At 44.5% G+C, this 26,831-nt stretch overlaps 1 protein-coding gene across 2 annotated transcripts in view; it reads right to left on the reverse strand.

Annotated features, from left to right (window-relative positions):
* CPFTSY (signal recognition particle receptor protein, chloroplast (FTSY)) overlaps positions 1-24,896 on the reverse strand; it is a 64,485-nt gene extending 39,589 nt beyond the window's left edge. The window contains exons 1-5 of one of the 2 annotated variants that reach the window (XM_086782232.1): positions 24,480-24,894; positions 22,609-22,713; positions 22,390-22,463; positions 9,351-9,409; positions 9,191-9,228 (exon numbers count right to left, since the gene is read on the reverse strand). In XM_086782232.1, the coding sequence (XP_086638358.1) occupies positions 9,191-9,228; positions 9,351-9,409; positions 22,390-22,463; positions 22,609-22,713; positions 24,480-24,815 (612 nt within the window). In that variant the 5' untranslated portion in view covers positions 24,816-24,894. Of the gene's footprint in view, positions 1-9,190; positions 9,229-9,350; positions 9,410-22,389; positions 22,464-22,608; positions 22,714-24,479 lie in introns of both variants that reach the window. The other variant, XM_086782233.1, reaches the window with a different exon arrangement.
* Positions 24,897-26,831: the final 1,935 nt, after the last annotated feature.

The raw sequence follows: 26,831 nt of genomic DNA on the forward strand, positions 1-26,831 counted from the left end.
GGCACCCCAGCTCCCAGTGGTTGATCACACAGCTAGGAGCTGAGAGGGGGTGTTAGAAGTCATCTCCTGTCTAGTTTTATACACCAGGGCCTTTGTTGTGGGTGTGCCCGCCCTTATGAGGTGTTTTCCCATTTTTCCCCACTCTCCGCATTTTTCCCCTATTTTTTTCCATTTTTCTGAGGCTTGGGAGGGCTGCCAGGTGATGCCAGGAGCACTCTGAAGCTGGCCGACTGCATCTGTAGCAGTCGTGGGCTGTCTGAGTGCTGGCCGACTTGTTCTGTGCAGACATGGGGCACCAGATGCTGGCCGACTGCTGTTTTTCAGCAGTCGTGGGTTTTGTCCAGTCGTGGGCCTCTTCCAGTGCTGGCCGACTGCCCTCTAGGGGAGTATATATAGCTCCTCAGCCCCCATACCTCATTTGTATCATATTCGGGATCTTCTTGTGTATATCAGAGCAGAGTTACACGCCTACATCTCTCTCTTTTTTGTGCTGTTTTTTCTGCCTGCGTTTTTGCTTTTGCTCTTGTGTTCCCAGATTTGGTCATCATCTCCGCTGCATATTCTGACACCTTTCGCTTCGCCTCCCCACCCACCCAGCCACCCATTCACCCAGCCACCCTTGCTCAGGCCCCCAAGGCAGCAACATATTATGAGATGGAGGCACCTCCATAGTGTACCCCTCCGTCCCACATGATATTGTATCCCCTCACTATATTCCACTCACCTCCATAGCGTACCCCCCCCTCACTATATTCACACCCTATAAGGGTTTCTGTTTACCTTCCATTTCCAGTTTCATTTTCTAGGTGCCTGTAGTATCATCTTTATTTTTCATTTTCTGGGTTTTTTTTATCCAGACATTGTATCAGATCCACCATGATGTAACTTTTGGTCTCATAGGTCATTATGGCCTTTTGAAGACGTTAATATAACAGTTCATTTCATTTCATTTCTCTCTCTCTCTCTCAAAGCCTTAGCCCACCCTCTGTGGACTGTGCATAGAGCTCTCAGCCTCTCTCTCTCTCCTTCAAGTCTCTCTCTCTCTCTCTCTCTCTCTCTCTCTCTCTCTCTGAGCTGAGCTGCCCACTAAATATTATGCATTGCATGATTGCTGAATCCTGATTGAAATTGTATGGCATTGTGCATTGAATTTGTCAGAGCAATCATGCATTGACTTGTGATTCTAATTTCTCACTTTTGAATTAGTAGGTTTTTGACCTTGTTGTGTCTCTATTTCGAAAGTTCTATATGTCAATGTGGACATGGACTGAAATTTTATGTAGGTGGCTGAAATTTCTGAGATTTTATGTATTTTTACCAATGGTACGTATTTTTACGTACCTTAAATTTTTTTTCCGTACCAAACAACGTACAGTACGTACGGATCCGTACAGTACATAACGTTTGGAACCACCTTGGTTTCTACTAATGGCCACACTTTAAAAAACATATTAATCATTATGTGACACATTGTTTACAGTGTCAGGTTACTAAAATTCCAACGTGTGAAGTCGCCGGGATTGTTACATCTGTTGCCTATTCTAGAGAGGAAATGGCATAGTATTTCCATGGATTTCATTATGGGTTTATCATCAACCAAAAAAGGCTGTAATGCTATCTTTGTAATTGTGGACAAATTATCTACGAATTGCCTATCTGTCAAGCCTCCATGCAAGCTGCCCTAGCTCTGTGAATCTAGCCTCATGCAAAAAACGTGAGAGAGAAGAACTCAAAAATAGCTAAACAAAACCTAGCTTGGCATACAATGTTCAACCACCCAACCATTATATATACCAGTGACCCTTGGTGTCCAGTGTGTACCTTACCGGCCACACATCATACGCACACGCCCCCTGCTACACATCACATCTTAATGGGAAAAAAAAAGGTGCAATGTGATTCACAAAGTTTGAACTTTGATATGCAAGAATGAATGTTCATTGCTGATAAAAGGAAACTGTCTTTTCTTCATTACTCCAACCTCCTTTTTCTTTTACTGGCTGTCAATCCATGATGTGCCCCTACCCCCCCGCCTCCCCCTAGCGGCCTTTTCTGTTTTTTTACATTTTAGGTTGTAAGAGGGTGCCTCACCGATTCCGCAAATATAGCTGGAACAAATCTTCCACTCATCCATATGGTAATGGGAGAATTAGGGTTAAGGTTCATTCATGGGAGACATACACAGAGAAGCACAAGGGAGAGAGAGAGAGAGAGTTGTGGGGATAAGTCAACTCATAAAGCATGAGTGTGTGACTCCCCTATCACACATGTATATTGCACTAGTACACATAGTGCACTTAGTACATTAAAAGTACTAAGTGTACTATGTACTATAACTTATGGGCTTGTACACACTATAAGGGTGGGCATTATGCCTTTACCCCAACAACCTCCCACTTAAAGGCAAAGTGCCCTTAAGTAAAGGAAAAGAAAAAATCAGCATGTACATGATAATATACAAGGCCATATCAAGGCTGAAAATGGCCTCATCCAATGCCCATCAAGTGTCTGCAATGAGCAAACCGCTCCGGAGGCAAACTCTTCGTCAACAGATCAGCCGGGTTGTCATCCGTATGAATCTTAACAAGCTGAATTTGCTTGTTCTCTATCACCTCTCTGATGAAGTGATACTTCACATCCACATGCTTTGTCTTTGCATGAAAGACAGGGTTCTTTGCCAACTGGATGGCACTCTGACTGTCACAATGCAACAATGGAATATCCCCTGTATAGCCCAAATCAACCACTAACCGAGATAGCCATAATGCCTCCTTGCAAGCCTCTGTGGCTGCAATATACTCGGCCTCTGTAGTAGATAAGGCTGTGCACTTCTGCATCCTGGATATCCATGACACGGCACCTCTTGTGAATGTAAATACATAACCGGTAGTAGACTTCCGATTATCTGGATGACCGGCATAATCCGAATCCGTGTAACCATGCACTAATGCATCCTGTTTGCCAAAGCAAATGCACAAATCCTGTGTGCCCTTCAGGTATCTCATGACACCTTTCACTGCTTCCCAATGCTTCTTGCCAGGGTTGGCCATGTATCTAGAAACCACTCCCACTGCAAATGCAATGTCCGGCCTAGTAGCAACCATGGCATACATGAGACTGCCACAAGCTGAAGCATACGGAATCTTGGCCATATCAGCCCTGTCTCTATCTGACTGTGGGCTGTCCATAGCACTGAGTTTCACATATGGAGGCAAAGGAGTACTAGTCTTCTTCCCCCCGTCCATATTGAACCTCTGCAAGACTTTGCCAATGTATTCCTTCTGAGACAAATACAACACATGCTGATTTCTGTCCCGAAGTATCCGCATACCCAAGATGTGATTTGCATCACCCAAATCCTTCATATCAAAGGTCTCATGCAGCCTCTTCTTCAAGGCATCCATCTCTTTACGAGATTTCCCGGCAATCAACATATCATCAACATACAAGATGAGGATCAATAGACTGCCATCCAAAGCTTTCTTGGTGTACAAGCAGTGATCTATGTCACTTCTCCTGAATTTCTGAGATTTCATGAATGTATCAAATTTATGATACCATTCCCTTGGTGCCTGTTTGAGCCCATAAAGACTCTTTTTCAGCTTGCATACAAGCTTCTCCTTTCCACTCACTGCATAACCCTCTGGCTGCTGCATATATATCTCCTCATGGAGATCACCGTGAAGAAAAGCAGTCTTCACATCCATCTGAATCAAGTCCAGATCATCATGTGCAACCAAAGCTAATACAGCTCTAAGTGTGGTCATTTTGACCACTGGAGAGAAGATCTCATCAAAGTCCACACCATATTCCTGCTTGAAGCCCTTAGCCACTAACCTGGCTTTGTATCTTGGCTTTGCATCTGGTGCAACTTTGAGCCTGTATACCCACTTGCATGGCAAAACCTTCTTGCCTGCAGGCAAATGCACCAACTTCCATGTTTCATTTTTATGCAGAGAATCCATCTCTGACTTCATGGCACGCTCCCATAGAGCTTTGTCTGCCCTCTGTAAAGCCTCTTTATAACATGAGGGCTCCCCACAGTCAGTGAGCATCAAGTAGTCAACCCCTGGAACAAACCTGTCAGGGGCTCTGGAGGGTCTAGTGGACCTCCGTACCCAATGACCATCATTTGCAGGTTGCTGTCCAGCCTGCATATCACCCATTGGTGGCTCCTGTTCCATGCCATAAGGCTGAAAAATCATGCCCGGTATATCCTCTAACTGTGGTATATCCATAGGGATATCTTCTGCCATATCTGGCTGTCCATTTGGACCATTTTCAGCACCATTTAAGGGCTGGTTTTCCTGCTGTAATGGCTGATTTACATTTCTTTGTTGTTGTCCATGATGTCCATCATCATCAAAGATGACTCTGCTAGGCTCCTGTTGCCTTGCAGGCTCCTTATACATGCATGTTTCATCAAAAATGACATCATTGCTGCGTATGATCTTTCTATTCATGGGACCCCAAAGTCTATACCCCATTTCACCTCTGTCACCATATCCTAGGAATATGCATTTGTGAGACTTACGATCAAGTTTGGTGCGCATTTCCCTGCGTATGTGCACGTACGCAACGCAACCAAACACTCTCAAGTGCTTGTATGACGGAGGCTTCCCTGTCCATACTTCTTCTGGCACTTTCCCACCAAGCCTCGTGTTAGGTGACCTGTTTATAAGGTGAACGGCTGTCATAACAGCTTCAGCCCAAAAACCATGAGGTAATGCAGCATGTGACAACATAGAACGGACCTTCTCCTGTATGGTCCTGTTCATCCTCTCTGCTGTCCCGTTTTGTGGAGGATCATAAGGAGTAGAGAGCTCCCTCTTGATGCCTTTAGCATCACAAAAGTCCTGAAACTGTTTGGACATATACTCTCCACCATTGTCAGAACGCAAAGCCTTCAGTGTTTTGCCAGTTTGATTCTCAACAAGAGCAACAAACTTCTCAAACACTGAGAATGTATCACTCTTCAAACGAAGAGGATAAACCCACACCTTGCGTGTGGCATCATCAATAAAAGACACAAAATATTTTGCCCCTCCCAAAGAAAGCTGAGGCATCTCACATACATCTGTATGCACAAGCTCTAACTGAGCATCTTTCTGTCCAAGAGCTTTCTTGTGGGGGCACTGTAGTTGCCTACCATAAATACAATGCTCACAAAATTGAAAACTTGAAAACTTTAGAGAAGGCAAGTAACCCAAACGAGACAATTGCTCCATTCCTTTGACACTCATGTGTCCCAACCGGCTATGCCACATAGAGATTTCCGGCAGCTCGGTTGCATTTACATTAGCATGGTGACAAACACCTGCATGCATGAAGTAAAGAGTGTCCACCTTAGAGCCTCTGGCGACAACCAGTGAGCCCTTACTAATTTTCCACTTTCCACTACCAAATGTGGTAACATAATCAGCATCATCAAGCTGTCCAGTAGAAAGCAGGTTCTTCTTGATCTCAGGCACATGCCTGACATCATGGAGCATAAGCTGTGAGCCATCTGAAAATACAAGCCTCACATCACCTCTGCCAAGAATTTTGCATGCATGGTTATCACCCAAATAAACCACTCCTTCATTGCCAGCAGTGTACCTGACAAACAAGTCTCTGCAACCTGTGACATGAAAGGAGGCACCTGAATCAATGATCCATGAGTGCATACCATGACCACCTGTAAGAAGTGAATGGGCATCAAGTGAAGACGTAAAGAGGACCTCATCCTCACTGCCACCTGCATGTGACACATTGATTTCTTCGATCTTGACTCCACTTTTGCCCTTTGGCTTTACATCTTTGGCTTCATCCTTCTCTTTGTCTTTGCCTTTTCCCTTTTCCTTTTGATCATTTTTCCATTTGTAGCATTGCTTTTTGATGTGTCCCTTCTTGCCACAATAATGGCATTCCAAATCCTTTTTGGAGCGAGACTTGCTCCTTCCTCTTTCTTGGCTTTTCCCCCTTTGCTGGGATCTCCCACGTGCATTCATTGCATTGGACTTGCCAACAGAGTTGTTTTTCCTGTTCATCTCTTCTTGAAGAAGAGCACCCTCAACATCTGCATATGACAGCATAGCATTCGAATTGCTAGTGGCTGTCCTGAATGTGTCCCAACTCTCTGGCAAAGTGCATAACAAAAAAGTGGCTTTGAACTCATCGTCCATTGCCAACTTTTGATTAATGACTTGGCTGACAATACCATTAAACTCATTGAGATGGGCTGACATAGATGCCCCTTCCTTCATCTGAAGACCTATGAGTTTCTTCAACCAATACACTTTGCTTGAGGCACTTTGTTGGGCATACAAGTCCTGCAATCTCTGCCACATTCCCCAAGCTGTCTTCTCTTCAGGAATGCTGAAAAGTAATGAGTCTGACACAGACAACATGATAGTAGATCTTGCCAGCTCATCCATATCTTCCCACTCTTCGGCAGTAAGAGAAGCGGGCATTACACCCCTTTCTTTGATAGGCTTGTGCTGCTTTTTCTGGAGCAACACATTGTAGCACTGGGTTTGCCAAATATCATAATTCTGCGAGCCTTCAAGCTTCTTGATGTGAAGCAATGAAGAGCTCTCACCTGTGGTTGCCATAGCAATATGCAACCTTTAATGCCTGACTCCCTGCAAATGTGCAAACACTGCACCCAAGATGTGCAAACACTGCACCCAAAGCACACAAAGTGCTCACAAATGTTCTCCCAAGCTTTATCTCCCACTGCGGAAGCAAGAATGCAACTTTTCTCCCATTTTTTGTGATGAAAACACCAAAATCTGGTTGCTGCAGATTTTGGACAGCACCTTAAATGTGCTCTTTTGCCCTTCCAAAGTACTGTACAGCAGTACTAAGTGCTCACCTGTGATATACCAAACCTGTACCGGCAAGTACAGCAGCTGAAATTGAACCTTTTGGTCACTCAAAACAGTGTACAACCATGCCAAAACATGCACAAAGCTGTGCCAAATCTGTACCAACAGGTACAATAGCAATAAATGCTCTCCTGGCTGTCCAAATGAGTGAAAATCAGACTTTTACAGTCCTGTACACTGCATAAAACAGTCCCGAACAGAAATTGGGCAAAAGCCCCTTGACTGCAAGCTGATTTTTGAGGATTCAAGGCATAAATGTCTTGCCTGTTGCTTTGCCAAGCTCAACAAGCATACAAACTTGAAAAGCCCCTTGATTTAAGATCAATTTCTGATCATGCATGGTACATTGACGCACATGAAGGCATCCAGAGTGTTCACGATGCTTCCCCCTGGCCACATATACATCAAATACATGAAAGCCCCTTGATTTACAAGCACATTGAGTGCTTGTAAGGCATCAACACATTATCCACAGCATCAAATGCGATTGCCTGCATGCAAATCAACCAAATTGGCACAAAAGCCCCTTGATTTGCACTGCAATTAGCTGCAATTTGCTGCAATTTTGCCCAAATGTGCGATTTTTCACATCATACAGCATGTATGAGTGCTTAATTGCACAATTACATCAAAAGCCCCAAATTTCGACATCCAATTTCCTGCAAATTGAACCTGATTGTGACCAATTTCCTGCAAATTGATCCTGATTGTGACCAATGTCACCCAATTTTGCCAATTTTGCTCAAAAATTGAGCAATTGGGCACCTGTACCTGCTCAATTGATTTAATTGATAAGAAATTCGCAAAAATTAAAGGCAAGTACCTCTGAAATTTCTGATTTTTCTGAGTTTCTTGACTTGCAGGCTGAGATGGAGGCGGTGGTGGCGGCGACTTCGGTGCTGGGCAGCTTCTGGAGCAGCTGGGCAGCCACGTGTGCTGGCTATGGGCAGCTGTTTGGGTAGCCCTTGTTGGGCTACGAGGAGCAGGGCGACCACCCTTTTACGTGGCTGAGCGCTGTCTTGCGTTCGCTTCTGGCCTTGTAGTCGACTGTGTATCCACTCGACCGTGTAGAGCTACGTCGCCTAGCGCCAGTTCGCCAACGCTCTGCGCCACGTTTGCACGGTTAATAACGTGGCCAGTTGAGGATGCCGCTGCTGCCTTTGCCACTCGCTCGCCTCCACGCTCACCGCACCAGCTGCTGTTTTCGCCTAGCGTATGTACGCCCAGCGCTCGCTCACGCTTCGCCTGGCTGCTGATGTCTTCGCTTAGCGCCAGTCTGGACTATACCAGGTATGTGCCTTGTGGAATGCTACACGTAGCTCGCTCCAAGGGGGTTTCAGCAGGCGACCAGTGTGACCCTCACAATCTCAGCCTCACACTTCACATTCAACTTCTGCACGCATTCTATAGACTGCAGAGCCGAGCTATGAAGCGCTGCCATGCGAGGAAGCAAGGAAAGAAACCCCCCTTGTCAACAGCGAAGCAGAGAAGGACACAATGAATAAACCTGCGGCTCGCCTTCGCAAGATGCTATCCCCAGCTTCATCAATGGAGAGAAGGGAGGGAGGGATCACTAAGGGCTCTGATACCAGTTAATGGGAGAATTAGGGTTAAGGTTCATTCATGGGAGACATACACAGAGAAGCACAAGGGAGAGAGAGAGAGAGAGTTGTGGGGATAAGTCAACTCATAAAGCATGAGTGTGTGACTCCCCTATCACACATGTATATTGCACTAGTACACATAGTGCACTTAGTACATTAAAAGTACTAAGTGTACTATGTACTATAACTTATGGGCTTGTACACACTATAAGGGTGGGCATTATGCCTTTACCCCAACATATGGTGTGTACTAACTGGCACTGGTTTAAGGGTGAGTTATGCCACACAATTACTATCACAACCAAATAATCTGCACATAGAACCTCAAACTAGTCAACAAGAACTGATGCTCAACAAACTTTCATACAACTTGGATGCATAATATGACTTAAAAGCATACAGTGGTTTCCATCTCCTCGAAATTCAAAGTGAGTAGTTTTTGAGTATGTAGAAAAGAAACGCTTAAAAGTACCTTGCAAACATTTTGCAATTACTCTATTTAATTGCATGATATCTCCTAACAGATACACCCTCTATCAACAACACTTGATGCTTGACAAATTTCGAATCTAGTTGGCCACAAGCCCATGTTTCAAATCTAGTTGGTCACAAGACATAATTCAAACAGTAGTCATCGCTTTTCAGGTGCATGCATACTTCCAAAAGCTCCAAGATTCATAATTTAAGGAGTGTAAAGCATATGCTGAACTTGATTACCTTGGTTCCCTCTTTTTTGAATCTGTGTGCCAGTTTCCCTACAAAACCAAAAACCAAAAACACACCGCAGAATATAAAAAGATTGAATGTCTTCAAAACTTTTAAATAACAGATAAACACAAACACCTCACAGTTCTCCCAGACATCTGGTATTTCTTACCAAGTGTTGTTGTTTTGCCTCCACCATTTACTCCAATTATCATAATAACAGCTGGACGGCTGAAAAAACAGAATCAGCCATAAGCCATCACAGCCGTTTATCCTTTGCAAAGAGCAAACCACAAGAGAGCAGTTTCAGAATGTAAGGTCTTCATAGGCCTAACCAAGGAGTATCACATAGAACCACTGAGGGCTAGGATTAGACCCAAATACCTGAGAAACCTACCAAAGGTCTCGTAGACCGGACTTGTACGCATCACATGACAGCAATGGATTGTGGCTAGCAACTCACCACCCACCGTAGTTTCGGTGCCTCGAACCACCCTGGGCCTGAGGTTTGATTGCCACAAGCCCGCTAAACCCAAATGACCCCAATCTAGCATCCCATACCACCAAGCTGAGCCACCCGCTCGCAGCTCCATGGCCCTGAGGTCCTGAACGCCCCTCGCAACTCTCTTATCTACAGCAGCTGGATACGTCTCATAACTCATAAGTGCCCCCAAGGTCACTTATATAGCAATAACCCTACTATTATTGACCCTTGCTTTATTTATAAGCTTTCTTGATTTATTTATAAGCTTTAGCTATAACTAGCCTCTTGGTATTATAGATTAACTCATGGCCAATCTAGACCTCATTGTCCTAGCGCCCTTAGCCTACGTGTGAAGCCTTTACGTCCCCACACCTTGCTAAGCCCTAACCCTAACCGAGGTTAATACACACCCCTGGCCTCGGGTTAACCCTTAACCTAACCCTAGGCATGTCAGGACATAACATTATCTCCCCTTCTATTAGATTCACATCCTCGTGAATCCATAAGGAGACACCATTGTAAGCGAATCACTCATAGCATCTGCTCAAGTCTCTTAACTCGTTACCTAAGCCAGTACAAACTCCTCTTGTAGATCCTACTACAAAGATCCAACTGCGTACAACCAATCTAACTCTCGTCCAAGAGTTGAAAGGTTCACTAAAACTCAACTCCACAAAGTGGACAAGTTCTACTGGAACAACCCTAGCACAAATCCATAGCACAACTTAGTAGTCATACCAAATGGCATCTTGCATTGGTTGTCGGCAAACACTAGTCCACTTAGTGGAAACAAGTTCCATCATCTCATTATACCCATCACAAGTCCAAACAACTCGTGCTAACAAATCATGCCAACTCATGAGCCGCCACACAAAAAACCTCCAAGGCTGTCCAGAAGACACAAAGACATGCATGTGAGGCCTCCACAAACATCAGGGTATCATCTGCTAGCTCTGAGTCCTTGAGCCTAGCAAGAAGTTGTGACATGTAGAGGCTTCGACCGTAGTAATCACAACCTTAGTCTGGCTTAACTGCACTTAATGATATTTAAGAGACAAACAGATATACAAGAGATAGACAAGTCTGTGTCAATGCAGTGCAGCTATATTAAATGAATGAATGCGGTTACAATGAGATCCAACTGGATCTGTGCTGCTGAATATGCTGACTATATGCTGGAAATGCGGGATGAACTGCTGATTATGGTGCTGAATACTGTCCTGATGATGAAACGCAGCACTGATGGGCTGGACTGAACTGAATGGGGCTGCGTTTGCTGAGGACGACTGCTGATGAAGATGCGTTAACTGAAGATGCTACTGAAAGTGATGCGTTAACTTATCTGATGCTGATGGTGGACTGAAACGCATGATGCTCCAGAGGAGGCTGCGTTTGCTGAATATGCTGCTGAGGCTGATATGCTGAAACGCCAGATGATCCAAAGGATGATGCGCTTCACTCTGATGAGCCTCCTGATGGCTGAGTGGCTGATGAACTACTGAATGGAGAGGCGCCTATATATATGTGTCTGAGAGGGCTGGTCGGCCAGCACTAATGCAGTCGGCCAGCTCATATCCCCATAAAATACTCATAAAATACCAGTCGGCTGCCTCATAAAATGCCTAAAAATGCCTGTAAAATGCTGATTAAATGCTGGTAAAAATACCTGATGAATCTGTGATGCTAACGATGCTAGAATGAAGCCATGTCACTGTACACCTGACTGGTGTGCACGTGACATTCCCCGCTGCTAAACTGTTGCTGGGTGATAAACCTGGCAACCTTCGACTCTTCTGCGATCCTTCTCCTCCGAACCACTGCCCCCTTCTGTCTTCTGCTGGGACTGAGGCCGTCTGCAGGAGTGAAATCCTTGAGCCAAAACTCTATGTACTGCGGGAACTGAATGGCAACTACCTGAGTCACCCCTGACCTGTTCCTGGAAACCTTTCACCTACCATCTCCGTCGTACCTGAAGCTCTGAACCTCCTGAGGCGAATGTTGGAGCAAACTTCCGTCTTCTGTGGAAGAGAAACTCCCTGCTGCCAGTTGAAGCCAAAACTTATGTGCTCCTTTGATGATGGATGTCATTCTTCCCTGAGAGTTCATGGGCAACATGTATGCAGGACTGACTGCTAAGATGACTGCTAGGATGACTGCTATGCAAACCATGTGCAACCCTATATGCTGTGCAAGAATGCAGATGGATGGGTTACTAATGCAGACCTAAGGGAAAATCCCTAAGGGTGGCTTGCAAAATTTTCAGAACTGGGTTTAACTGTGCGGAAGCGATAAAAATGATGACTGACTGAATGACTGATGAACTGAACATGCTCTAAGGCTGGCTACCCTGTGACGCTCTGATACCAATGTGACATGTAGAGGCTTCGACCGTAGTAATCACAACCTTAGTCTGGCTTAACTGCACTTAATGATATTTAAGAGACAAACAGATATACAAGAGATAGACAAGTCTGTGTCAATGCAGTGCAGCTATATTAAATGAATGAATGCGGTTACAATGAGATCCAACTGGATCTGTGCTGCTGAATATGCTGACTATATGCTGGAAATGCGGGATGAACTGCTGATTATGGTGCTGAATGCTGTCCTGATGATGAAACGCAGCACTGATGGGCTGGACTGAACTGAATGGGGCTGCGTTTGCTGAGGACGACTGCTGATGAAGATGCGTTAACTGAAGATGCTACTGAAAGTGATGCGTTAACTTATCTGATGCTGATGGTGGACTGAAACGCATGATGCTCCAGAGGAGGCTGCGTTTGCTGAATATGCTGCTGAGGCTGATATGCTGAAACGCCAGATGATCCAAAGGATGATGCGCTTCACTCTGATGAGCCTCCTGATGGCTGAGTGGCTGATGAACTACTGAATGGAGAGGCGCCTATATATATGTGTCTGAGAGGGCTGGTCGGCCAGCACTAATGCAGTCGGCCAGCTCATATCCCCATAAAATACTCATAAAATACCAGTCGGCTGCCTCATAAAATGCCTAAAAATGCCTGTAAAATGCTGATTAAATGCTGGTAAAAATACCTGATGAATCTGTGATGCTAATGATGCTAGAATGAAGCCATGTCACTGTACACCTGACTGGTGTGCACGTGACAGAAGTAGCCCAAGCCAAAAATGACCAGATCGAGCAAGTGGGATGGATTGCAAGGGGAATTGAAAAAAGTGCTCAACAAGATTGATGCAAGGTCAAGGCAAGTACATAACCAAATGGACACAGTGTGCTTACCAAAGACTACCTATGGCTGCTGAGAGAAATTTTGACTATCTAGAAAGATCACCACGAACAGAAGATGGCAGAAATACAAGAGGAGATGGCCAAGTTCAAAGAACAACATGCTAGACAGGTAGATGGAATGGAGAAAGAGATTGCTAGGCTGAATGAAGAAATACAGGACTGCAAGAAGGAAGAAGGAGAAATCAGTCCCTCCATCCTCTCTGAAATTGCAGACCTCAAGGTGAAGCTTCAGGAGGACATTGTGGAGACCAAAAGGGAGATTGAACGAGGGTGGGCGGCAATCGTGAAGAAAGAAGTTGAGAAGGAGCAGACAGAGGTCACCAAGAGACATGTGCGGGTGGTTGGGCTGCAAGAAGGGGAATCTGCAAAGGTAAACGCCACTATAGTATGTCAGAAAATGGGTATAGAAGGCACACCATATATGGATGCATGGAGAGCAGGTAACGACACCATACATGCCCACCCACTAGTACTCAAATTCAAGGACGACTTTATAGAGATGGCAAGATCACCATCACAGATAGACGTCCCAAATAGGGACACGGGGTCTACAGGACCACAACTCTGAGGATGGCAGTCTGAAACTACAACAGGACTTTATGGTTAGACATTGGGGGATTTAGGGAGACCTTCACAGGACGGGACATCATCTTCTACACAGAGACGCACCAGAGCCAGGAGAGGGGACTACCACGTGTGTCAAGATACCAATGGGAGTCAGCTTTACCAGGGGGAGACCCGACAGCAAGAGGGGTGAGGGGATCAAGAGGAGTAGCTGTTTTATTCAAAACACATTTACAGCCCATGGTCAGAGGGATGAGGAGGCCTGCTACACATGGGTTCGGTTATACAGATTACAGCCTCGAGATGCATCTATGTGGCGATATGCTATTTTGTCTCGGATTCTTCACAATATGCCCCACAGGAGCGGAGGGAGTATCCATACACAGCTCTCTCCGAGGATATCACTCGCTTCTTGGGACTCGGCAAGGTCCTCTTACTTGGGGACTTCAATCCTAGGACCAAGAGTGAGCAGATGTATGATTTTGAGGACGCTATTAAGTTGCAGGTGATAGACCAGGATGGAACAAAGCTACAGCGGATCTCACAAGACGATGGAGCCATGACTTTTTACGGGAGATGCCTCCAACAACTTGGCTCACACCACAGCCTAGCTATCTATAATGAGATGGAACAGTGGCTTGCATCAAGAGGGCTTATTAGTTTTCCATACACAAGGGGGCCCACCAGCACAGTCGATTATCTTATGGGATCACTCGAACTAGACTCGTTGATACCTAACTTTACCATCCCACCATGCCTGCTTGGTGCTGACCACAGCTACCTCGCCTTCACCCTCATCTGTACACCACCTACCCCAACATAAGCACCACCCATCTCACAATACACCCAGATCCATTTCACCAATGATTGTGATCTTATCTATGCAGATCAGCTCTATTGTCGTCTCTTGGATGTAGACCCATCTCCACCCCTCATCACCCTCACCTCACAGCTCACAACAATCATCCACACATCCGCCATCAATAGTTTTCCACACCCCCACTGGTCCACCGCCAAAACCCGCAGAGGTACCATGCCTCAGAATTGTTGGTATGACGACAAATGCCCTATCACACGTGTACGTCTTTTGCATGAGGTAGCTACCGGCCCAATCCATAAGTGTGAAGCTGAACAGACCCAATCATAGGACCACGAGGGGCTTATGGCTCAGCACCTCTCTTATGCAAGCGACACCCTAGCACCCCTCCTAGCCCATACGTTTAATAGGGCCCTCTCAGAGGGCTTTCTCCCCACCTGGTCATCACACATTATTGCGCCTCTCCACAAGGTGAGAGACCCCATGGACCTAATAACTATAGGACCATCATGATTGGTTATATCTTGGCAAAGCTCTATGGATCTATACTTGAGTCTAAGCTCAACATACTAGCACAAAGAGGGATATGGGGCACCAGGGCAAGCAGCATTCAGGAGGACCTTCTCCACGTTGGATCGCATATTCACACTTCGGGCTACCATTGAGCTGGCCAAGGCAGATGGCCACCGACTATACTGTTGCTTTGTCGACTGCTGCAAAGCTTTTGAAACATTGCCTCGGCCTGTCTTCTACAGCACTTGCAGCATCTCAAGGTCCCGCCTGACATGATCTGGGCTATCATTGCCTTATATGAATCAGTTATTGGCAGGGTGAGATGCCCAGGAGGATATCTGAGGAGGTCTCTAGAACCATCAGAGTGAAACAAGGATGCCCACTATCTTCGACCCTCTTTGGACTTTACATAGATGAGGTCTCAGACTTCATTGACAGAACCAAACGTGGAGGACCTTTTTTAGGAGGTATTCATGTTTACATCCTTTTACAAGCTGATGATATTGTGATCATTGCAAATTCTGAGGAGGGGCTACAGAAGCACATGGATACTTTACAAGATTTTTGCACACAAAGGGGGCTCTCGGTCAACCTTGGGAAAACCAAGGTTATGGTATTCCACGCCTCCTACCCAATTGCAAGCTGTACAGAGAACACTTACAAGGGTAGCAGGGTTGAGGTGGTGCACTCATATTTCTATCTCGGAGCTACCTTCACTAGTCAACGCTTCTAGGCACCAGAGGATAGACTCACTAGAGAATATGTAGCTCTAGCATTATTGGAGAGCCACTGTTTCCATGCGCATTTTCAGGAGCCAAGGATGAAGGGTTGGATTTTTGACACCCTAGTCACCCCAGCACTTATGTATGCAGCTCCCTTCTCAGCACCACATTTATCCCCGGCAGATTGGCAACGCATAGAGCGCCCTCGGATCATGATGCTATCACGGATGATACGCAGCTCACCAGATCATTCAAGCAGCGTTTGTTGCCGCTCCTATGTTGATGGAGGCCCTGTTCCACACAGTTACTTATATACAGAGGGTGAGGGAGATGGATCACTTCGACGCCCCCGACGTAAATTACAGTCATCAGAGTAGATAGTGACCAGAGGAGAGCATTCATCTTGGTATGACACAGTACTCACCTGGTTTCAAGCACATGGGCTACAGATGGACCAGCTCCCTCCATTTCAGTATGATCCGAATTCCCCATACATCAGGCTTACACATAAGGACAAGAACTGGGTGATTTGATACGATCTAGTGGCGCTATACACACATAACATATGGATCACACTGGTAGGCCCATTGCCTACCAAGATGCAATACCACAACGATCATTTCCTAAGATTCACAACAAATGGTTTCATACAGAGACAAAGATATCTCGATGCCTTCATGTCCCATGCTATGAGGATAGCCATTGGCCAGCTTAGGGTATCATCCCATAGACTGAGGATAGATTGGAAGAGCTGAGCGGATACCCAAAGAGGACAGGACATGTAGACTATGTCAAACGGGAGTTGAGTTGGAGGAGCACTATGTTTGCCACACCCAGCCTACTATGAGATCAGAGGGAGATTTCACTGTCTATTCAGAGAGGGATTTGGACCCTTATCCTTGATCATGGAGTACCCAGATCAGAGGTGCCTTGGACTCTTCCTACTGGAGCTCAGTCGACACAGAGAAGCTGACACAGAGTCACTACTTAGAGATCCTCACCCCCTACAGCCCTCCTCTCAACTTACCGCCCTCCTCTCAACTTACCATCACCAGTTTTTCCCAGCCTAGAGGGGTGGATAGGGAGGCACCAAAGCCAGCTAGACGCCCTCGCCCCATCAGAACCGGCCACCCCCAGCTCATCAGCCCCATATTCACGAGATCCTGGCCCACCATCGAGCAGCCTCATTCTGAACATCGACGACTCCATCCTCCTCAGTGGCTCGCACTAGTCCAGGACCCACCACCCCGTGAGTGGGTAGGGGTTTTTACTAGACATGATATCCCAATGGCTGTCCGTGGTGCAAATGAAAGCACCCTCACGACTTTTTCTATAGGGCCACAAGGCAGATTGAGCTAAGCACCACAACCCCCCGCATCCCCCCCCCCCCCTCCCCCCCCCTCCCCTGGCAGAGTACCTCAGCAGCTGCACTTTACAGAGGGTGAGAGTGATGACCTCTGGCCTAAGTGGCCACAGAGAGCTCTTGGAGATTATGATGATGGGAGGGCCAGCCACTAATGCGTCTAACAATGGGATCCTGGTGAGTGGCAGCGGCACGATCCCCTCGCCCACAAGGACACCACTGACATCTCCTTCTTTGAGTACACAGCCTGTTTAGGCCGCAGGATTCAGATACCAAAGGTTGATAGTGCGCCGGCAACAGCAGCACACCTGCGCAGACACAGGGCATCCCCACGCGCTTCCTCTGTGGTTTTTGGAATTGGCTATGGGACAGCTTCTTGCCACAGAAGTTTACTCCTTTTCTTTGGCAGATAGTACATGGGAGCTTGGCAATGGGCACCTGACTTGACAGTTCTCTCTCTATTCTAGATGTGGACACCCTCTAGAGTCACAGCGGCCTTGCCTTTGGAATTGTCCCAACTTCCAAGGCACAGCAGGTTTGGTTGTGGATCCTCCACATTTTCACCATGGACCACGCACTAGCCCGCACCATCACCTCGGGGCGGTAGCCTCGGCTTTCTAGACAACACTAGCCCTAGCATATGAGGAGACAAGACAGGACCTCACCCTTTTCCTCTCATCATAGTATCATGACAGTCCTGTTATCAGCAATCCCAGTTGGGAGGAGGCCCCCAGCCCCTGTCAGAGGTGGGAGATCATCAGGATTCAGCAGTATAGCAGCATGGCACATCTCATATGCTTGCTGAAGCGAGGGCTGAGTCCATCACGAGCATATGGACGGACATAATACACACCCTATGTGGCTAGTAGGAGAAGCGTCGAGGAAACTCTGAGTGTATGCAAAGCGCCAAGAGGCTTTTCTGTGGATTTGGAGGAACGATCCTTTCCTCGGGTCGATCCTTTCCTCGGGGTCAAAGACAACGAGGTTACTTGGCTTTATAGGCCCACCTGTTTGGCTATTTCTTCCTCCCCTCATTGTATGAGATAGCCTTCCTCCAAGAGCGGCCAGCCAGTGAGGAAGAGCCACTCTCTATCCCCTATTGTTTTCTTATCTCCCATGATTGAGATTGGGCCACATCCTTAGTGGATTTAGCTGTATTTTTGGTAACTAATAGAAGGATCTTTTCTTGGAAAAGAAAAAAAGATAGAGGCATATTCCTCTTGCGTTGCATTTCCCCAATCCCAATGTAAAATGCCTTTGGCTTGCTCATAAGTACATTCTTCCACATCCATGACACTATTCAAAAAAGCAAAGTCTACACTCTACCTAGCCCTTGTTGTAGCTCTAGTTCTTCCTTCCAAAGGAGCTTGCATATGGCTATCCTTGAGTATTCTAAGAAGCAATCGTTGGAGTGGAGATCAAAGTAGCAACAAACACATAGATGTAGCAAGCAAGAAGAGATAGATAGAAGCACAACACTCAAAGTAAAGTGATGAGAATGAGTGAAGTACAAGTGAAGTGACATGATAAGGTCACTTAACACACATTCATAAGAGTATGTACATCCTATCGCGGGAAAAAACCTCCTAAAGAGGGAAAAGTTGGCCTAGCCCATTATTAGCCTACATCCACACATCACTACTATATAAATGGCTACAAATCCTCCTGTAGTGATGATGTAAACATGTACAGGGATCATGTGGCTAATCAATCTCCAAATGACAATAAGCCCAAAGCTTTGTGAAAAGCTTCAAACTTCTCTCGCAAGAGAGCCTTCATGAACATATCTACCACATTGTCGTGTGTAGAGACATAAGCCAAGCTAATCTCTCCTCCAATAAGCCTCTCCCTAACATAATGATAGCGCACCTCAATGTGCTTTGTGCAAGCATGAAACATTGTGTTCCTCACAAGGTTGATGGCAGATGCACTATCATTGTCAATGAAGACAGAGGTGGGAGATTGTTGTCCAACACCAAGATCTACCAAAAGGCATGTGCGCCATACACTCCAATGTCGCTATAAAAGCTGCCTTGTAGTCAACTTCACTTCTCGAAGTGGCCACTATCCGTTGCTTCTTATTGAGTCATGATATATATAAATCACCAAGGTGAAAACAAAGCCACTAGTGAATACTCGCGTGTCATAACATCCAACCCAATCAAAATCGCTGAAAGCATGCAGCTCAACATCACCGTACACTATTATAGAATAAGCCAAGGGACTAAGTGACATGTAAGTATCTAAATACTCACTTGGCAGCCTATCAATGCTTACTTTTGAGACTGTGCATAAACCTGCTCAACTGGGAGACCCCAAACTGAATGTTTGGCCTCGTATTACATAGATAGATAGAGCATCCACCAGCCAGCTGCTAAAGTGATGCATCAAATGGTTTGCCTGCATCTGCATCCTAGAGACTAAGCCTAGCACCTGTCTCTACAGGTGTAGCAACAAGCTTACAGTCTTCAAGACCAAACCATGTAAGCAAGCTTTGTATGTACTTTAACTGCAACATCACTATACCATCATCACGCTGCATAAACTCTATGTCCAAATAATAATGCAACGAGCCCAGATCTATAATCTCAAATGAAACATGTAATTCAGACTTGATTTGCAACATGTATGGACTGATTTGCAACATCTTTTTAAGCATTCATTTGATCCACATATGGCTGCCCTGCACTGTACGAAGGTAGGAGTGTATCAAAGATGTCCTGTGAGCATACATTTTGCTGTTTTTTGTATAAAAGCATGGACTGAACTGAGTTCTCCAACAAAGATAACATCTCTACTCACCAAAACCTGCTTTGTGGCTGGATGGTAGACTCTAGAGTCTATGACCTTTGCTCTCTGAGCTCTATCCCACAAAAGTACATTTTATCATCTTATCATCCAGCTTATTGCGTTGTTGCTCAGGAATAGGAGCATAAGCAAGACAACCAAAAACAAACAAATGAGCCACAAAGGGCTTCCTACCATTCCAAGCTTCATCATAGAAAATGAGCCACAAATGAACCACCAAGATCTTCCTGTCTGCAAGGCCTTGGTGGAGCATCTGTTTAGCACATAAGTGCCACATATAACTGTCTCTAACCATAAAACATGAGGCAAATCTTTGGAACCAATGAAAAAGAGTATTTCTTCGTACTTGGTGTTTTTGTACGCGATAATGTGGGACATACCAGTGTACATGTAGATTCTCTTACTCGCAATAGACAGAATTTTCTAAGTATAGACTCTGAGATTGCTTTGCAAATGCATTGCCGAATGAAATGCATCCCTCATAGCCTAAGGACACCATCTTGATTTGGTACCAAGTAGTTCACCTCCTAATAGGCCGGCATATCGTATGAGTGCTTACCAACAAGAGGACATTATGAAGCAGGTTAGTGAACTCTTAGAGAAGGGCTTAGAGCGACCAAGCTCTACACCATTTTGTTCACCCGTTCTTCTTGTACAAAAGAAGGATGGTTTATTATGCATGTTCGTAAACAAAGCACTTAATAAGATAACCTTCAGAAATCGGTTTCGTATTCCAAGGATTGATGATATCTTTGGACAGATTGGATGATTCGTCGTGTTCTAGCCGCATTGATCTCGAGTGGCTACCATCAAGTGAGAGTGATGGCTCAAGATGTACACAAGAAAGACAACCTTTCGCACATCTTTTGGTCTCTCAATGTTTGGTTATGCCATTCGGCCTCATGAATGCTCCAGCTACCTTTAACCGAATGATGAACCGAATTTTCAGAAATCATAGACCATTTATATGTGTTTTTTTTTAATGACATTTTGGTGTTTTCGAAGAATGAGGAAAAGCATAAGACACACTTGAAAGAGGTCTTTGACGAACTCACGAAACAAAAGCTCATGATTAATGGCAAAAGATGAATTCTTCCTCTCGGAGATTCACTATCTTGGACACAATGTGTCTATGTATATGTCATGATTCAGTGCTCATAATCTGGTTTGCCAGTTAATTCGATTCCAAATATGTGCCTCCCCGTTACATGTGCTCTATAGGACTCATCTCCTTTGTAATTTTATGAGATTTTCCCAAGGCTTTTAACTTAGAACACAAACCATACAATCAAAAACTTCAACTTGGCATTACATCAAACTCCTAGAATTCCAACAGGGATAAGAAAAAATCTCTTAACTTCTATGTGCATTGCTAATATAAAATGATTAACCCACTTCACAAAAATCTGCACTTGACATGACAACCTGCTGCACAAGAAGATGTAAACAGAAATCTCTCGCAAGATAACAGGAGCCTTGCCACCAATGCAGCTCTAAACATAAGGTAAGATTACGGGGTGGGGTATTGGTCTAAGTATACACTAGTCACTGCAGCAGGTCAGCCATCTGGTCTGCTACTGCAGCCTACCAACCTGTTCTTACCCCTAATGCACCCGCTGCTGCCTACTGCCAGTTGATGCAAGCTGCCCGCCATCCACTACCGGTGGCCAACCGTGTGACCCTGCTCTCCCTTGCTCAGTAGCTGCCCAACAAGTAATCAAGTTAAATCATCTGCCCAACAGCATAGTGTAGACTGGGTGCAATTGATTTGTTTCAGATGTGTCAAAGATCCCCAGATGCAACTGCCTCAACAATGAAAGGACTCTCGAATTCCTGTTTTACAAAAGCTGTCCTTGACAGCAAGGACGAATTGTATCCATTAAAGCATAGAAGTCCATGGATGCGACAGAATCATGTAGAAATGAAATGAAATGAAATGATATATTAACGTCTCTAAGAGGCCATAATGGCCTATGAGACCAAAACTGAGAGTACATCTGAAGTTGGTGTCTCATCAAAACAAACTAAATGAGACTAAAAAGTACAATAAATTGATAGTCCTATAGTTATAAGAGCAGAACTGTAAGACTCCGAGATGATACTGAGTAGAAAATACTGGAAAATACTGAAAAATGTATGTCAGGTAGATCCATGTATGCTGATCAGTTGAAGTGTTGCCCTCTCCTTAGATCAAGTATCTCCGCCATGGGGCTGTCTAGAATGGAGAGGTCGTAGAAGCACATGCCTTTCTTCTCTCTCATGGTAAACAATACAATCAAGCAATCTTCTGTATGACCAAATTACATAGCCTGCCATGAGATTTACAAACACTCATGGCTTGCTTCTTATTCCTTACCCAAGGAAAATATCATTTTGAAGCATACAAATGTGTAGAAAGGTAAGTCTTCAACGAGTGTGAGAATAATGGTGACTTTCATTCTTGATTATTTCAGATTACATGAACAAAGACTGTCTTAGTTTCCTTCAGCTTTCAACACAACAAAACTACCCTCAAAGCCCTGGATTCATCATGTATGAGATGCCATAATGATCATCTACAAAAAAGGGATGGAGGGAGAGGGAGAGAGGACGAGGGGGTGTGATTATAATAAAGACAGATCTCATGCACACCATAACAGCATAAAGTGAAAAAAATGGTGATTTGTAGCCACCTCGTGCCAAGATTCAACTCTGAATTCTTTATGTTCTCTGTGAGAAGGGCCACAATTGTCTTCTTTAAAGAGACCTGCGAGCCATGTGTTCGATGTATTAAGTTCAAAGCAAAGTATGCCCTTAAAGTTGTTTGTGTGTTTTCTCTTTAAAAGCCTCACAAGCTCATGCACATTCAGTCTGGTAAAAGAACTTCAAGACCAACAGCGAATCTTAGACACCTTTATCTCAGAGCCTGTTTTGAGCTTGCCTTCTAGAATGTCCTTTCGCAACTTCTCCACTATCTTCACAGCAGTCTTTGGCCCAAAGTCAGAAACAAGCAAAGCCTATGGGTAGAAAAAACTAGGTTAGCAAAGTTAAAAAGGATCCTCATTCATGTGAGTAGAGCACGTTACATGATCAAAAGTAGATCATCCTCAAACATGCATGACAAAGCACTATAGCACACCCATAATCAAAAGAACGCTACACATTGCAGGTAGACTGTAAGCTCTGAAGTTGATGGTAATTTTGCAAGTACGTAAAGAAACCAATCTACTGTATGATTTCTAAGGGTTGAAAGGGATTGGATGGGATCCAAGACAGAAAAAAGCATTCATTTGATAACTCTGAAACAGATAGCTATAGCTAAGACACCTCCGGAAAACCAAGGTTGGAGAGAAAAACTCTTTAATTTACTTTGTAGTTAACATTACAAAAGTGTGCTCAACTTTTATGAGTTTGCAGGATATCAAAGTAAGACCTCGACAATCTGTCTAAAACAAAAAATATTGTCTTGCAAATTCACAAATTGCTTGTGTCACAGTAAGAAACAGGCATTCTGTATTAAGGACAGCAGTTTGATAGATTTTAGACCTTGCAAAAGCCGGTGCATGGTGGATCCTAGGTAGATGTGCTTCACAAACTCCTTCCAAACCAAGCACACGCTTCAATAATGTACAAAGCAAGAAATATAGAGTATAAGGGTAGAAAGTACCTCTTCATAACTCATCAGATTATTTAGAACCCAAGCACTATTCTCTTAAACATTAGAGATACGCATCCCCCATTTTAATAGAATAGATACCATTCTGTTGCATGTGCAGAAGCCTTGCTGTACTGATCCACAGCCCTAAGCCTCATTAAGAACAAGATGTTGATTAACACATGATTAAGATAGAGGAGAGAGAAGAAGAGAGAGAGATTGGTGTCAGGTTTTTCTTTGTATTATATGGTACAAAAAGGCTATCTACTCTCTCTTGTGTGATCTCTATTTGCTTCCACTTCACATTCACATATTCTCACATGGTATCAAAGCCTCCTCGGCTCCTACTGCTCGGCTTCAGGCTTCACATCCAGGGGGTGTTGGAATGGATTCTTCCCTCCACTTCTCACGCTACCATGTGGCAGTCTATTATCCCACATAGTGGGTTGGGGTCAAATTAACCCCTCTATGTAGGGCAAAATGCCCTTGGTCTCCCCTCATCCCCCACCTTTACTGGTGGTCTCATGGGATGTTTGGGTGGGAGAGGACCCGCCAGTTGATGGCCATCTTCCTCGTGCTGCACCAAGCAAAGCTCCACGTTCTTTCATTATTACATTATACACAAACGTACCTACATAATACAAAGCCCCAGTCTTTTTCTTTTTTGGGTTCTAAAATCCTAACATCTTTTTTGTCTCATAGACCCTTCTCTCCACAGGAAAGATAAGATTTTTCTTTTTTGGGTTCTAAAATCCAGCCTACACTTGGATCATATGTAACATGTTTTTCGTCTCATAGACCCTTCTCTCCAGGAAAGATAAGATTTTTCTTTTTTGGGTTCTAAAATCCAGCCTACACTTGGATCATATGTAACATCTTTTTCGTCTCATAGACACTTCTCTCCAGAACAGAAATCTCATCTTTTCGTAAAGCAGAAATTTGAAAAAGTTTTGACGAATCAAATGCCGGCCTGTCTGTCACGGTGTTATCTGAGTGTGTTGAAGCAACGGTCAGAAATCAAATTGTGTTGAAGATAACTTCAAAATCCAAAATGCGCAGGCAAAAACAGAAAACACACACAGACATCTGAAGCCCAGCAATTGCTGCACTGTAAGGTAAGAATAAGACCTCTTCAAGCTCGTCGAGGACTTGCTCGGAGTCTGCGAGGTTCCAGTAGGTGAGGAGCTCATCGACAACGGCCAGGTTCTCGCGAGTCTTGGAGAATCCGGAGAAGAGCCTCTCCACGTCGCTCTTGGCCTTCTCTTTGATCACTCGCCCCAGCCGCCCGAAGAAGCCCACCTTCTCGCTAGCGCAGCGCACAGACAAGCCATGGTAATGCTGTTGATGTCGTTGCTGTTGTTGATATTGTTTGGTTGTGGAGGTGAGACCCGGAAACGACTGCCAAGACGCCTGGAGAGAGTGCTGGCAAAGACGCTGGCTCGCCGCTGCGGCGGTCGACGCCATAGCCACCTCCCTGAGAGAGAGCAAATAAAATGACACGTCAGACTAGGCTCTCTTGGATGGCATTCTCGAGTAATTTAAATGGTCTACCCATGCTGCTTTAACCCAATCTCATATCACTATAAAGGAGGGGGAGAGTTTTTGAGTCCCTATATGTGATGGGTTCAAATCTCCCCCTTCCCAATCAGTGGCATCTAGTGTGTGTGAGTAGTGTGCTTTCGAATTTCCAACCAAGCCAAAAACAAAAACAAAATGGCAATATAAGGGACTACACATCAAGCAAGCCGAACCAGCAAGCTTCCGTAGCCACGATGAACAACCACCTTTTATCGAAGAATGGACAAGGGAGATTGCATGTGCACCGGGATATTGTCTCATGTTATACTTATCTAGGTGTAGATGTGGTAAAGAGCATGGTTCTCCTTATTCATGGCCAGAACTAAACCATGGAGAAGTGGGTTCAATGCCATGACAAGAACACTAAAAAGAGAAAATTAAGAAGTCCCCCCATGAAAGGTGAATTATACTAAGTGAAAAAAGAAGGTCAAAATTGCAAAGACAACTAAGGTAATCTAGAAGGATCCAATCTGAATTGTGTATAGCAATGTAAAATATTACACAAAGACATGGTCTTGAAGAGAGCCCATGAAGGCATTACAATCTAGAAAGCCACCATAAGAAAGGCACGGGCTTGGCTCACCACCTTAATATGAGAAAGAATTGCCCATAAGATTACATCACAGAGATCATATTGTATATTGGTGAATGCTATTCTACTTTATACATTGGTATTGGTGGGTAACTTCAAATAATACTTAGAAGTGTATAGAAGGAGACACGAGAACTAATGGGTACTCCTCAACAAGTCAGCATGATCCATCACCTAAAAAACTAGATTGTGCTCATGGTCACCCACACTAATGAATGACCATGAGCACCACACACTTTAACAAGTCAACATGACCATTAGCATGTCCAACGTGCAAGCACACACTTTAACAAGTCAACATGACCATTAGCATGTCCAACGTGCAAGCACACACTTTAACAAGTCAACATGACCATGAGCACCAATGCGCAAGCACACACTACATGACGTTAGCTTTAAAAATCGAATCTATTACCACTAGATTGATGGCCACAAAAAATAACATTTTTTGGCCTTAAAAGTAAGTCATTGGTTCTATGTTATTATTTTTTATTCACTCATTTAAAGCTTCTTCCTTTTAAAAAAACCAAGACACCCAAGTTGGTGAGATGTTCTCACAGCAATGTAGATGGGTCAGATCTATGCCTTCCTAATGTGTTGTACATTGCAAGAATAAAAAGAAGAATCTCTTATATGTTTCCTCTTTTGCTAGAAGACGACTTGGTGTTAGTTTTGACGATGAAAAATGCACAGTTAGAGACCATGAGAAGGACTATCAGATAATCACCTATGGGACTTTGTATCATGGGCTATATCATATGAGAAGAAGACACATGATGCATGTATAATTACTACCAATACTCCTACCATGCAAGAGGCAAAGTTATGGCATGCACACTTTGGGCATGTAAATTTTAGTAGTTTGATGTTGTTTTTTGCAGAAGCATCATATGGTGATGGATCTTGCTCATGTAGAGCTGCTCCCCATACATGAATGTGAGGGATGCATTTTAAGCAAGATGCATCAGAATGCCTTTTCAAAGGCTGGGTTTAGTAAGAGTTGTCAAGAAATTGCAATTCATTCACAGTGATGTATGTGGTCCCATGCGAACACCTTTCTTAGGACAGCATGAGTACTTTGTGACATTTATTGATGACTATTCCAAATTTGCATGGGTTTACCCCATAAAACCAAAATATGAGGTCTTTATGTGTTTTCAACATTATGTTGCCATATTGATGTTAAGTGTGCACACACTTCATTCAGATAGAGGGGGGAGTATATACTTGACGCCTTCAAGGATACTTATCACAAAGGGCATAAAACATTAATGTATGATGCCATATAAACACCACATCAAAATGATGTT

Source organism: Cibotium barometz, chromosome 44 (assembly GCF_041138505.1).
Source record: "Cibotium barometz isolate CiBa-2024 chromosome 44, ASM4113850v1, whole genome shotgun sequence".
In the NCBI taxonomy this organism is placed as follows: domain Eukaryota; kingdom Viridiplantae; phylum Streptophyta; class Polypodiopsida; order Cyatheales; family Cibotiaceae; genus Cibotium; species Cibotium barometz.